Source organism: Platalea leucorodia, assembly GCF_965183815.1.
Source record: "Platalea leucorodia genome assembly, chromosome: 29".
NCBI classification, from domain to species: domain Eukaryota; kingdom Metazoa; phylum Chordata; class Aves; order Pelecaniformes; family Threskiornithidae; genus Platalea; species Platalea leucorodia.
In genome coordinates, this window is record NC_138851.1 from 1,041,906 (window position 1) to 1,056,025 (window position 14,120).

At 75.3% G+C, this 14,120-nt stretch overlaps 2 protein-coding genes across 2 annotated transcripts; both read left to right on the top strand.

Annotated features, from left to right (window-relative positions):
- Positions 1-266: 266 nt before the first annotated feature.
- YJU2B (YJU2 splicing factor homolog B) lies at positions 267-4,109 on the top strand. The gene is given in 11 exon segments (XM_082334054.1): positions 267-312; positions 1,087-1,117; positions 1,283-1,336; positions 2,374-2,456; positions 2,548-2,603; positions 2,738-2,798; positions 2,882-3,024; positions 3,102-3,274; positions 3,356-3,494; positions 3,579-3,853; positions 3,855-4,109. Coding segments are annotated over 10 exon segments (1,110 nt in total). The 5' UTR covers positions 267-312; positions 1,087-1,114; the 3' UTR covers positions 3,978-4,109.
- A 109-nt stretch (positions 4,110-4,218) lies between these two features.
- Positions 4,219-9,998, top strand: MRI1 (methylthioribose-1-phosphate isomerase 1). The gene is made up of 8 exons (XM_082334055.1): positions 4,219-4,488; positions 4,570-4,811; positions 5,852-6,021; positions 6,092-6,268; positions 7,154-7,378; positions 8,832-8,994; positions 9,311-9,366; positions 9,931-9,998. Exons 1-6 carry the CDS (start codon positions 4,357-4,359, stop codon positions 8,960-8,962), a joined length of 1,077 nt encoding a protein of 358 aa, XP_082190181.1. The 5' UTR covers positions 4,219-4,356; the 3' UTR covers positions 8,963-8,994; positions 9,311-9,366; positions 9,931-9,998.
- The last annotated feature ends 4,122 nt before the right edge of the window (positions 9,999-14,120 follow it).

Here is a 14,120-nt window from a genome sequence, read left to right on the forward strand (position 1 = left end):
CCCGTTGCCAGGGGCGGTCGGCGGTCCCGGTTGCCATGGGCGGCCGCGGGTCCCCGTTGCCAAGGGCCCCGTTGCCATGGGCGGCCGTGGGTCCCCGTTGCCAAGGGCCCCGTTGCCATGGGCCCCGTTGCCACGGGCAGCCGCAGGTGACGGCGCTGCGGCGCCGGAAGCGGGCGGGAGCGCACGTGGCGCGCAGTGCGCAGGCGCGGGGCTGCGGGAGGGGCGGGGCGGGGCCGCCCGGCGGCAGTGACGTCAATCGCCGCCCGGTGACGCAGAGGAAGAGGCGGGGCCCGAGGAGCGGAGCAGGAAGAGGTCGGTGGGGATGGGGGGGTCGGGTCCGGCGCCCCGCACTGGGAGGGACTGGGAGGGGTGGCCCCGTCCCAGTACGGACCGGTGACCCCCTACTGGGAGGGCCGGCCCCGTCCCAGTGTGTACTGGTGGCTCTTAACCCCGTACTGGGAGGGCCGGCCCCGTCCCAGTGTGTACTGGTGGCTCTTAACCCCGTACTGGGAGGGCCGGCCCCCTCCCAGTGTGTACTGGTGGCTCTTAACCCCGTACTGGGAGGGCCGGCCCCGTCCCAGTGTGTACTGGTGGCCCTTAACCCCGTACTGGGAGGGTTGTCCCTGTCCCAGTACAAACCAGTGACCACTACCCCCGTACTGGGAGGGTTGTCCCTTTCCCAGTACATACTGGTGACCATTAACCCCATACTGGGATGGGTGTCCCTGTCCCAGTGTGTACTGGTGACCATTATCTCTGTACTGGGAGGGTATCCTCATCCCAGTACAGACCGGTGAGCATTAACCCTGTACTGGGGGGGTATCCTCGTCCCAGTACAGACCAGTGACCATTAACCCTGTACTGGGGGGGTATCCTCGTCCCAGTATAGACTGGTGGCCATTAACCCTGTACTGGGGGGGGGTATCGTTGTCCCAGTACAGACTGGTGACCATTAGCCCTGTACTGGGAGGGTGTCCCAGTACAGACTGGTGGCCATTATCCCCATACTGGGAGGGTACCCCCGTCCCAGTACGGACTGGGAGCCTCCCGGCCACCCCCCGTGACGGCAGCTCCTCCTCCCCCCAGGTCCCACGGCACCCGGAGACCCTCCGCCATGGTGAGTGGGGCCGGAGGCGGCCGGGGCCACCGCGGCCGCGCCGGGGCCACCGCGGCCGCACTGGGGCCACCGCAGCCGCGCCGGGGCCACCGCGGCCGCGCTGGGGCCACCACGGCTGCGCCGGGGCCACCGTGGGTCCGGCTCTGACAGCCCCTTCCCCCGCAGGGCGAGCGCAAAGGCACGAACAAGTACTACCCCCCCGACTTCGACCCGGCCAAGGTGAGGGGTGCAGCGGGGGGGCTCGGGGGGGGCCGGGGGCCGCACAGGGCTGGGGCTGGGGGGGCTGGGGCCACTGGGGGGCTCTGGGGGACTTGGGGAGGGTCTGGGGGGCTCTGGGGGGGCCGGGGGCCGCACAGGGCTGGGGCTGGGGGGGCTGGGGCCACTGGGGGGCTCTGGGGGACTTGGGGAGGGTCTGGGGGGGCCGGGGGCCACACAGGGCTGGGGCCGGGAATGCTGGGGGGCTGGGGGACTTGGGGAGGGTCTGGGGGGCTCTGGGGGGCCGGGGGCGGCACAGGGCTGGGGGGGCTGGGGGCCACTGGGGGGCTCTGGGGGACTTGGGGAGGGTCTGGGGGGGCCGGGGGCCGCACAGGGCTGGGGCTGGGGGGGCTGGGGGCCACTGGGGGGCTCTGGGGGACTTGGGGAGGGTCTGGGGGGCTCTGAGGGGGCTGGGGGCCGCACAGGGCTGGGGCCGGGAATGCTGGGGGGCCTGGGGGGCTCTGGGGGGTCTGGGGGGCTCTGGGGGACTTGGGGAGGGTCTGGGGGGCTCTGGGGGGGCTGGGGGCTGCACAGGGCTGGGGCCGGGACCGCTGGGGGGCTCAGGGGGGGGGCTGGGGGCCATATGGGGCTGGGGCCGGGAATGCCGGGGGGCCTGGGGGTCTCTGGGGGCCGCACAGGGCTGGAGCCGGGAATGCTGGGGGGCCTGGGGGGCTCTGGGGGGTCTGGGGGCCACTGGGGGGCTCTGGGGGACTTGGGGAGGGTCTGGGGGGCTCTGGGGGGGCTGAGGGCCACTGGGGGGCTCTGGGGGGGCTGGGGGACTCGGGGAGGCTCTGGGGGGGCTGGGGGCCACACAGGGCTGGGGCCGGGAATGCTGGGGGGCCTGGGGGGGCTGGGGGCCACACAGGGCTGGGGCCGGGACCGCTGGGGGGGCTGGGGGCCACATGGGGCTGGGGCTGGGAACGCTGGGGGGCCTGGGGGACTCGGGGGGGGGCCTGGGGGCCGCGCAGGGCCGGCTGACCCCCCCGCTTCCCTGCCGGCAGCATGGCTCCCTCAACAAGTACCACCACAGCCACCCGCTGCGGGAGAGGGCCCGCAAGCTGTCCCAGGGCATCCTCGTCATCAGGTGAGGGGAGGCGGGGGCCGGGGTCCCCCCGGGCCGCGGCGACGGCCCCGGCCCCCGCGGTGACGGCCCCGCGCCGTGTCCCCCCTCCCAGGTTCGAGATGCCCTACAACATCTGGTGCGACGGCTGCAAGAACCACATCGGGATGGGTGAGTCCCGCCGCCCCCGAGCCGCCCCGGCCCCCTTCCCCCCCCGGCTCCGGCGTTCCCGGGGCTGCGCCGTCCCCAAACCCGCGCCTCCCGGGCGCGGCGGGAGGGCCCGATCCGCCCGTTCCCCCTCGCAGGCGTCCGCTACAACGCGGAGAAGAAGAAGGTCGGCACCTACTACACGACGCCCATCTACAGGTGGGTGCGGCGGCCGCGTCCCCCCGCCGGCGGGCAGCCGCGGGGCGCGGGGACCCCGGCCCCGACCCCGTCCCCCTCCCCAGGTTTCGGATGAAGTGTCACCTCTGCGTCAACTACATCGAGATGCAGACGGACCCGGCGGGCTGCGACTACGTCATCGTCAGCGGGGCCCGGCGCAAGGAGGAGCGCTGGGACATGCGGGATAACGAGCAGGTCCTGCCCACTGGTGAGTCCCGGTCCCGCCGGCGGGTCCCGGCTCCGAGAGGGGCGTCCGCCGAGCCCCCTCCTTGTCCCCTGTCCCAGAGCGGGAGGAGAAGGAGAAGCTGGAGACGGACGCCATGTTCCGGCTGGAGCACGGCGTGGCCGACCGGGCGGTGCTGCAGAGAGCCGTCCCCACGCTGGCCAGTCTGCAGGAGGCCCAGAGCGCCTGGAAGGACGACTTCGCCCTCAACAGCCGGCTCCGCAGGCGCTTCAGGGTGAGCCCGGGCTCGGGGGGGCCGCAGCCCCTCCCCGGCGCGGCGGGGGGCTGACGGACCCCCCGTCCCCTCCCCGCCAAGGAGGAGAAGAAGACGCTGCGGGACGAGGAGGAGGAGGCGGCGGCGCTGCAGGCGAAGGCCGGGCTGAGCATCCCTCTGGTGCGGGAGGCGGAGGAGGACCGGCGCCTGGCCGCGCTGCTCAAGTACCACAGCCCCGACTGTGCGTGGGGGGCCGGGGGCGGCCGGGGCGGCGGGGGTCTCTGCCCCCCGCGGTGACCCCCGCCCTGTCCCCGTCCCCCCCCAGCCTACGAGGAGAAGCAGCGGATGAAGCGGACGGAGATCTCCAGCCGCTCCTGGTTCCCCCCGGCCGCCGGCGGCAGAGCCGGCGAGGCGCTGCGGAAGCTGGGCCTGGGGGGGCGAGCGCCGCGGGGCCGGGGGGGCCCCCCCGCCACCCCCGCCGGCCTGGGCATCGTCCGGCGCCGCTCCGGAGAGGGGCCCGAGGGGCCGGCGGAGCCCGGGGGGCCGGAGCAGGGCGAGGTGACCCCCCGCGGCCCCCCCGCGCCCCCCGGCGAGCCGCAGGGGGGGGGGCGGCGCCGGGGGGGCTCCCCGCGTCCCCCCCGCTGCCGCCGCCCCTCCGGCCCCCGCCACCGCCTCCCTCGTCGCCGACTATTCGGACTCCAGCTCCGAGGCCGAGAGCGCCTGAGCGGCGTTTCGGGGCCGGACCCCCCCTCCCGGCTGGTCCCGGGGGGCACCCGCGCCCCCTCCCCACCGCCGCGCTCCCCCCCCCGTAATTTATACGCCCCCCCTCGCCCCAACATTAAAAGCCGTCGGCAGCCCCGCCGCCGTCGCCTCCCTCCGCTCTTTTGCGCGGCCGCAGCGTGCGTGACCCCCCGCCCCGCACGGGACCCCCGCGGGGACGGGGCTGCGGGCGGTGACACCGGGGGGGGGTCCCCGCTCCGGCCCCCGAGCTGGGACGCGGGGGGGGACCCCCTCTCCTGCCCCCAGGCCCCCGATCGCTCCTGGCTCTCCCCAGCCAGGCTCTGGGGGGGGCAGGAAGCACCGGCACGGCTTCCGGCGCAGCCATGAGCCTGGAAGCCATCCGGTACCGCCGCGGCTCCCTCTCCATCCTCAACCAGCTCCTGCTGCCGGAGCAGCTCCGCTATGAGCCCGTGGACGGCGTGGAGCGCGCCTGGGAGGCCATCCGGGCCATGGAGGTGAGCGGGGGGCTCGGGGGCCCCCCCAGCCCCGCAGGGCCCCCCCGGGACGGGGACGGTAACCGGCGGCCGCGCCCGCAGGTGCGGGGGGCCCCGGCCATCGCCCTGGTGGGGTGCCTGAGCCTGGCGCTGGAGCTGGAGGCGGGCGCGGGGCCGGCGGAGGACGCGGCGGCGCTGGAGGCCTTCGTGGGCGAGCGGCTGCGGTTCCTGCTGACGGCGCGGCCCACCGCCGTCAACCTGTGCCGCGAGGCCCAGCGGCTGCTCGCCTTCGCGCGCCGCAGCACCCAGAGCCCCGGCGTCACCGCGCAGGGCCTGCGGGAGAGGTACGGGGGGCACGGGGGGCGGGGGCGCTGGGAGAGGTCCCAGGGGGGATGCTGGGGTCCCCGGGGGGATTTGGGGTGTGGGGGTCCCCCGGGGGGGATTTGGGGTGCAAGGGAGATGCCGGGGTGCCGAGGATGGATTTGGGGTGTTGGGGAGATGCCAGGGTCCTCTAGGGGGGATTTGGGGTGTCAGGGAGGTGCTGGGATCCCCAGGGGGGATTTGGGGTGTCAGGGGGATGCTGGGGTCCCGGAGGGGATTTGGGGTGTGGGGGTCCCCTGGGGGGGATTTGGGGTGTGAGGGAGATGCCGGGGTGCCGAGGATGGATTTGGGGTGTCAGGGAGGTGCTGGGATCCCCAGGGGGGATTTGGGGTGTTGGGGAGATGCTGGGGTTCCCCCAGAGGAGGATTTGGGTTGTGGGGGTCCCTCAGGGGGGATTTGGGGTGTCAGGGAGATGCTGGGGTCCCCTGGGGGGATTTGGGGTGTGGGGGAGATGCCGGGGTGCCAAGGATGGATTTGGGGTGTCGGGGAGATGCTGGGGTCCCCCCAGAGGGAGATTTGGGGTGTCAGGGAGATGCCGGGGTCCCCTAGGGGGATTTGGGGTGCCAGGGAGATGCCGGGGTGCCGAGGAGGGATTTGGGGTGTCAGGGAGATGCCGGGGTGCCCCCAGAGGGGGATTTGGGTTGTGGGGGTCCCTCGGGGGGGATTTGGGGTGTCAGGGAGATGCTGGGGTCCCTCGGGGGGGATTTGGGGTGTGGGGGTCCCTCGGGGGGGATTTGGGGTGCGAGGGAGATGCCGGGGTGCCGAGGAGGGATTTGGGGTGTCAGGGAGGTGCTGGGGTGCCAAGGAGGGATTTGGGGGGCCAGGGAGATGCCGGGGTGCCGAGGAGGGATTTGGGGGGCCAGGGAGATGCCGGGGTGCCGAGGAGGGATTTGGGGGGCCAGGGAGATGCCGGGGTCCCCTAGGGGGGATTTGGGGGGCCAGGGAGAGGTGGGGGGCGCTGGGGGGCCCCGGGGGAGGCCGAGCGCCCCGTTTCTGCCCGCAGCATCATCGAGCACATCGAGGGGCTGCTGCAGAAGGACCGGGAGGACAACCGGAGCATCGGGGCGCACGGGGCGCGGCACATCCTCCAGCGCGTCCCCGAGGGCGGCGTCACCCTCCTCACCCACTGCAACACCGGCACCCTCGCCACCGCCGGCTACGGCACCGCCCTGGGTAGGCGGCGGGGCCGGGGGGCGGCCGGGCGGCCCCGGCGCCGGCCCTGACGTCCCCCCGCCGCCCCCAGGCGTCGTGCGGGCGCTGCAGGAGCGGGGCCGGCTGGCGCGGGTGTTCTGCACCGAGACGCGGCCCTACAACCAGGGCGGGCGGCTGACGGCCTTCGAGCTGCTGCACGAGCGCGTCCCCGCCACCCTCATCGCCGACAGCGCCGCCGCCGCCGCCATGCGGGACCGCGGCGTCCAGGGTCAGCGCGGAGGGGACGCGGGGGGAGAGGGGCGGGACGGGATGGGATGGGGACGGGATGGGGCAGGAGAGGGGCGGGGTGGGGATGGGATGGGATGGAATGGGATTGGGATGAGATGGGATGGGATTGGGATGAGATGGGATGGGATTGGGATGAGATGGGACAGGATGGGGCAGGAGCGGGGTGGGGTGTGGATGGGATGGGATGGAATGGGATTGGGATGAGATGGGATGGGATTGGGATGAGATGGGATGGGATGGGGCAGGAGAGGGGTGGGGTGGGGATGGGATGGGGACGGGATGGGGCAGGAGAGGGGTGGGGTGGGGATGGGATGGGATGGAATGCGGATGGGATGGAATGCGGATGGGATGAGATGGGATGGGATTGGAATGGGATTGGGATGAGATGGGATGGGATTGGGATGAGATGGGACAGGATGGGGCAGGAGAGGGGTGGGGTGGGGATGGGATGGGGACGGGATGGGGCAGGAGAGGGGTGGGATGGCGATGGGATGGAATGCGGGTGGGATGAGATGGGATGGGATTGGAATGGGATTGGGATGAGATGGGATGGGATTGGGATGAGATGGGACAGGGTGGGGCAGGAGAGGGGTGGGGTGGGGATGGGATGGGGACAGGATGGGGCAGGAGAGGGGTGGGATGGGACGGGATGAGATGGAATGGGGATGGGATGAGATGGGATTGGGATGAGATGGGACGGGGTGGGGCAGGAGAGGGAGGGGTGGGATGGGGATGGGATGAGATGGGATGGGATGGGATGGGATAGGGACGGGACGGGGACAGGGACGGGACGGGATGGGATAAGGATGGGGACAGGACGGGGTGGGACGGGACGGGGACCCGCTGACTCTCGCTCCGTCCCCAGCCGTGGTGGTGGGAGCCGACCGGGTGGCCGCCAACGGGGACACGGCCAACAAGATCGGCACCTACCAGCTGGCGGTGGCGGCGCGGCACCACGGCATCCCCTTCTACGTGGCGGCCCCCAGCTCCTCCTGCGACCCGGCCCTGCCCGACGGCGCCGCCATCCCCATCGAGGAGCGGCCGGGCCGGGAGCTCACCCACCTCCAGGGCCAGTGCCTGGCCGCCCCGGGTGGGTGTCGCGGCGCCGGCCGGGTGTCGCGGCCCCGGGCGGGTGTCGCGGCGCCGGGCGGGTGTCGCGGCGCCGGGCGGGTGTCGCGGCCCCGGGCGGGTGTCGCGGCGCCGGGCGGGTGTCGCGGCCCCGGGCGGGTGTCGCGGTCCCGGGCGGGTGTCGCGGCGCCGGGCGGGTGTCGCGGCCCCGGGCGGGTGTCGCGGTCCTGGGTGGGTGTCGCGGCCCCGGCCGGGTGTCGCGGCGCCGGCCGGGTGTCGCGGCCCCGGGCGGGTGTCGCAGCGCCGGCCGGGTGTCGCGGCCCCGGGCGGGTGTCGCGGTCCTGGGTGGGTGTCGCGGCCCCAGGCGGGTGTCGCGGTCCCGGGCGGGTGTCGCGGCCCCGGGCGGGTGTCGCGGTCCCGGGCGGGTGTCGCGGCGCCGGGCGGGTGTCGCGGCCCCGGGTGGGTGTCGCGGTCCTGGGTGGGTGTTGCGGCCCCGGGCGGGTGTTGCGGCGCCGGGCGGGTGTCACGGCCCCGGGTGGGTGTCGCGGTCCTGGGTGGGTGTTGCAGCCCCGGGTGGGTGTCGCGGTCCCGGGCGGGTGTTGCGGCGCCGGGCGGGTGTCGCGGCGCCGGGCGGGCAGGGGGCTCCGTACGGGGCCGAGCCGTCCTGTGTGTGACGGGGGGTCCCATATAGGGCACGGAGTCCCGGGTGGGGTGGTCCTGTATAGGGCAGGGGGCTCCCATATGGGGTGGGGAGCTCCCATATGGGGTGGGGAGCTCCCATATGGGACAGGGGGTCCTATAGGGGGTAGGGGGTCTCGCACAGGACAAAGGGTCCCATATGGGGTGGGGAGGTCCCATATGGGGTGGGGAGGTCCTATATAGGTCAGGGGGGTGCTATATGGGGTAGGGGGTCTCATATGGGATGGGGGGTCCCATATAGGGCAGAGAGTCCCGTATGGAGCAGGGGGTCCTATATGGGATGGGGAGGTCACATATAGGGCAGAGGGTCACATATAGGGTGGTAGGTCCCGTATAGGACAGGAGGGTCCCATATAGGACAGGGGGTCCCGTATAGGTCAGGGGGGTTCATATAGGACAGGGGGGTCCTGTATAGGACAGGGGGTCCCGTATAGGACAGGGGGGTCCCGTATAGGTCAGGGGGGTTCACATAGGACAGGGGGGTCCCGTATAGGACGGGGTCCCGCATAGGACAGGGGGGTCCCGTATAGGACAGGGGGGTCCCGTATAGGTCAGGGGGGTTCATATAGGACAGGGGGGTCCCGTATAGGTCAGGGGGGTCCCGTATAGGTCAGGGGGGTTCATATAGGACAGGGGGGTCCTGTATAGGACAGGGGGTCCCGTATAGGTCAGGGGGGTTCACATAGGACAGGGGGATCCCGTATAGGACGGGGTCCCACATAGGACAGGGGGGTGTCCGTAAGGGCTGGTCTGACCCTGTCCTCCTCCATCGCCAGGTATCGACGTGTGGAACCCGGCCTTCGACGTCACCCCCCATGACCTCATCACGGGGGGCATCGTCACGGAGTGGGGGGTCTTCGCCCCCGGGGAGCTGCGCCGGGCGCTGGCGGAGCGGGGGGGCGAGTAAAGGCCTCGGCCGGGGACAGCGCTTCCGCCTCGGTGCGTCCCGGCGTGCCTTGCGCTGCGTGCCGTGCGCCGCCTCCCTCAGTCCCGGCGTGCCCCGCGGCGTGCCCCGCTGTATCCCGGCGTGCACCGGAACCCGGAAGCGCGGCGGCGGCGGGATGGCCCAGGGCAGGCCCAAGGCGGCGGCCAAGCGGCCCGGCCGGGCGGCGGCGGCGGGGGGGACCCCGGCCCGGGGGGCGCGGGGACCGCGGAAGGGAGGTGAGGGGCGGCGGGGACCGGGAGGGAACCGGGGGGGGACGGGGGACGCGGGGGGCTCCGCCGGTGCCCCCCGCCCACCCGCTGCCCCCCCCAGGCCGCACGATCGCTCCCAAGAAGCTCCGCGTGATCCAGCAGCAGAAGCTGAAGAAGGTGAGGGGGGGGCGGGGGTCCCGGGGGGTCCCGGGGTCGGGGGGTGCCCGGACGGGGGGGTCCCGGGGACGGGGGGTGCCCCGGGGACGGGGGGTGCCCGGGCGGGGGGGGGTCCCGGGGACGGGGGGTGCCCGGACGGGGGGGGTCCCGGGGACGGGGGGGTCCGGTCACGGCGGATCCTGGGGGGGGGGTCCCGGGGATGAGGGGGGTGCCCGAGTGGGGGTCCCAGGGGGATCTGGGGGGGTCCCGGGGACGGGGGGTGCCCGGTCGGGGGGGTCTGGGGACGGGGGTGCCCGGCCGGGGGATCCAGAGGGGTCCCGGGGATGGGGGGGGTGCCCGGGCGGGGGTCCCGGGGGGATCTGGGGGGTCCCGGGGACGGGGGGTGCCCGGGCGGGGGGGTCCTGGGGGGATCCCGAGGGGTCTGGGGATGGGGGTGCCCGGCTGCGGGATCCGGAGGGATCCTGGGGGTCCCGGGGGGATCTGGGGGGTCCCGGGGATGGGGGGGGTGCCCGGCCGGGCCCCCCGCCCCCCCCGCCGCCCCCCCGACCCCCCCGCCGCCCGCAGCGGCTGGAGGTCGGCATCCGGATGAAGATCGAGCGGGAGGCGCTGCAGCGGGCGGCCGCCGGGCTCCCCAAGAAGCTGGCGGTGGTCGCCGCGCCCCCCGCCGCCAAGGGCAAAGCCCGGAAGGGCCGGGGCTGAGCCCCCCCCGCCCCCGGGACCCCCCCGGGGCCGTCAGGGGCGCTTCCCCCCCCCGGCCCCGCTGTGCTTTGCCTCAATAAACGGGGTTTGGGGGAGCCCCCCCCCCCCAGCGCTGCTGGTGCCCCCCGCGGTCACGGGGGGAGGGCGCGGTGCGGGGGGGCTTCACGGCGGCCGCCGGGTCCGGTTAACGGCGGGGGGGGGGGGGGTCCCGGGGGGCGGGCGGGCACCGGGATCGGCGCGGGGGGGGGGGTCCCGGGGGGCGGCCCCGGGGCCGGGGGTGGTCCCCGGTGTCGGCGCGGGGCTCCGGTCCCGTTCCCCCCGCCCCCCCCCCGCCCCGTTACGCTCCCGGCGCCGGCAGAACTTTATGAATGGAGTCGCCGAGGCCACGCCCCCTCCCTCGGGCGCCGCCTTCCCCCCTGCGCTGATTGGTGGGCTGCGCTGTGACTGGCAGCTCGCCCCGCCCCAGAGCTGATTGACAGCGGGAGGAGCGACGGCGGCCAATCGGCGGGGGCGGGGGCGGGGGCTGCGCTGTGGTTGGCTGACGCTCGCGTAGAGCCTTAAAGGCGCCGCGTCCCGGGGGGGGACGGGGACGACACGTGGGCAAACGCCCCCCCCCCCCGTTGGGCGGGGCCTGTTCGGGCGTGGCCGGCGGCTGAGCCCCGCCCCCCTCCCGCGGGCGCCCCTCCCCCACCGCTGACATCAGGGAAATTCCCTGAAATCGGGTGCGTTTCCCAAAGCGCCGCCGGGTTATTTTGGGAAACAAACAGGGAATTAAAAACATAAAAAGGGGGGGGGGGGGGGGCCTCACCGGGGCCTCGCGGCCGCCCGGACCCCCGGCTCCCCCCATGGAGGCCCCGCGTGGGGCCCGGACCCCCGGCTCCCCCCATGGAGGCCCCGTGTGGGGCCCGGACCCCCGGCTCCCCCCATGGAGGCCCCGTGTGGGGCCCGGACCCCCGGCTCCCCCCATGGAGGCCCCCCGTGGGGCCCGGACCCCCAGCCCCCCCCATGGAGGCCCCGTGTGGGGCCCGGACCCCCGGCTCCCCCCATCGAACCCCCCCATGGGGCCCGGACCCCCAGCTCCCCCCATGGAGGCCCCACGTGGGGCCCGGACCCCCAGCCCCCCCCATGGAGGCCCCCCGTGGGGCCCGGACCCCCGGCTCCCCCCATGGAGGCCCCCCGTGGGGCCCGGACCCCCAGCCCCCCCCATGGAGGCCCCGCGTGGGGCCCGGACCCCCAGCCCCCCCCATGGAGGCCCCCCATGGGGCCCGGACCCCCGGCTCCCCCCATGGAGGCCCCCCATGGGGCCCGGACCCCCGGCTCCCCCCATGGAGGCCCCGCGTGGGGCCCGGACCCCCGGCTCCCCCCATGGAGGCCCCGCGTGGGGCCCGGACCCCCGGCTCCCCGTCGAGGCCCCGCGCCCCGCCGTGACTCACCCCGTAATCCCCTCGTTCCCGGTGACGCCCCGACTCGCCGCCGTGCCGGCGGTTGGCCCGCGGCCCCCCTGCGGCGTGGGCGCTGCCGGGGCTCGCCCGGGCCCGGGTGGCGGCCGGGGGGGGGGGGGCTGTGCCCGGTCCCGTCCCACCCCAGGGCCCCCCACCCCGCCCTGGGCCCCGCCGCCCTCCCTCCCGGTTTTGGGGACCCCCCCCCCCCCCCCCGGGGTTTCGGGGCGTCGGCGGCGTGGAAGAACCTGCGGGTCCCGGTGAGCTCGGCCGTGCACGCGGGACCCGGGCAGGGCTCCACCACGGTGGGGGGGGGGTGGGGGGGTGCCCCGGGGGGGTCCCAAGGGGTTTTGGGGGCCCCCAGGCCGCCGGCGCGGGGGGCCAGACTCCTGTTCCTGCTGAACTGAGCCAGTTTAACCAAAGCAACTGCATATCAGCTCAGTAGGCACGGGAGGCAGCGCCCGGGGGGCGGCGCCCGGGGGGGCCCAGCTGTTGGGGGGCCCAGCTGTTGGGGGGTCCAGGCGTCCCGGGGGGGTTCCAGGCGTCGGTGGGGACCCAGGTGTCGGCGGGGACCCAGGCGTCGGGGGGTCCTGGGAGGGGGGGGGGGGTCCCAGGTGTTGGGGGGTCCCTGGTGTCCAGGGGGGTCCCAGGCATCGGGGGGGTCCTGGGAGGGGGGGGTCCCAGGCGTTAGGGGGGGTCCCAGGTGTTGGGGGGATCCAGGCGTTGGGGGGTCCTGGGAGGGGGGGACCCAGGCGTCCCGGGGGGGTCCCGGGCGTTGGGGGGACCCTGGTGTCAGGGGGTCCCTGATGTTAGGGGGTCCCTGGTGTCCCAGGGGGGTCCCAGGCGTCGGGGGGTCCCAGGCGTTGGAGGGGTCCCAGGCGTTGGGGGGTCCCTGGCATTGGGGGGACCCAGGCGCTGGGGGGACCCAGGCGTTGGGGGGGTCCTTGGTGTTGGGGGTCCCAGGTGTTGGGGTGTCCCTGGCGTTGGGGGTCCCTGGCATTGGGGGGACCCAGGTGTTGGGGGGTCCCTGGCATCGGGGGGTCCCAGGCGTTGAGGGGTCCCTGGCGTTGGGGGTCCCAGGCGTTGGGGGGTCCCAGGCGTCGGGGAGTCCCTGCCGTTGGGGGACCCAGGTGTCGGGGGGTCCCAGGCGTTGAGGGGTCCCTGGCATCGGGGGGTCCCAGGCGTTGAGGGGTCCCTGGCGTTGGGGGTCCCAGGTGTTGGGGGTCCCTGGCGTTGGGGGCCCCTGGCGTTGGGGGGTCCCTGGCGTTGGGGGACCCTGGCGTTGGGGGTCCCTGGCGTGCGGCCGGCCGGGAGGGCGCCGGGAAGCGGAACTTAGCCACTGTGAACACGACGCGGCTGCCAACTCTGTTCACAGGTGGGCTAAGCCCTGCGCCCCGGCCCCGCGGCCCCCGAGCCCCCCGGCCCCCCGCCCACCCACCCGCCCGCGGCCCCGGCCCGGCTGCGGGGGCTGGCGCCCGTTGGAAATCCCTGGCAATGTGATTTTGGGCGAGACGGTAAAAAATCGCATCGCCAGGAACCCCGGCGGGCGGCAGCGGGGGGGGCCGGGGGGCGCGGAGCCCCCGGCGGGGCCGGATCCGGAGCCGTGTCCCACCTGGGGAGAGGAGGGCGCGGCGGCGGTGGGTCCCTGCGCCGGGTCGGGCCGGGTCAGCGCTCCCCTCCCGTGGTAAAAATAACCGCGGCGGGATCCGGCGGCGAAGGGGAGCGCGGCCAGGACAGCCGGGTGCCGCCGAGCCGGGGGGGCACCGCCCCGGAGGAGCCGGCGCGGGCGCGAGCGCACGAAGGCTGAGTCACGGCACGGAATGGGACGGGCACGTGCTGGCGCCGGATGGTGCCACGGGGGGGGACACGTGAGAGCCCCCGGGACCCTCGTGCGAGCCGGGACCCTCGTGCCAGGCAGGGCGGCACCGGGGCCGGACGCTGGTCACGCTCCTGCCGGCAGGCCCCGGCACACGGCAGCGGCTCCCGGCTGCGGTGACGTCCCCGCGGTGCCGGCACTGGGGACCGGCCCGGCTCGGCGTGGGGGAGCAGCCACCGGCAGCGTAGCCCCGACCGCGTGCTGCGCCCGGAGGCGGCAGCGCCGTGGCTCCCCCGGCAAACACCAAAACGCACCATGGCCGAGCCTGGGTGTGAAAACGTGTCCCCGGCTGCCACCACGTGCCAGCCGCGTCCCCGCGGCAGGGGCAGGACGGGTGCTCGGTGCGTGCCGGATCCCTCCCAGCTCGTCCCCGGCCGCGGTGGAACCGTGTGGCACCGGCTGAGCCCCGGCGAAGCCCCTGGTGCAGAGGGGACGCGGCGCGGCCAGCGCTGCCCCGTCACCGAGCGGGATGGACCCTGCTGCCCCCACGGCCCCCGGTGCCATCGGCTGCAGCGGCCGCCGGCCCCGGCAGTGTCACCGCGTCCCCCTCAGCCGTCAGCCGGTACCGGGACCCCCGTGTCCCCTGGTCCCCCTGGACGTGGCTGTGGGGCGGCCGTGGGGCGGCCGTGGGGCGGCCGTGGGGCACGGTGTCCCCAGCCGGGCAGGGGACGCGGGTGTCGGGGCTCCGGCGACGCCGGCGGTGGCGGCCGGGGAGTTCCTGGAAGAAGCGTGTAATGGGG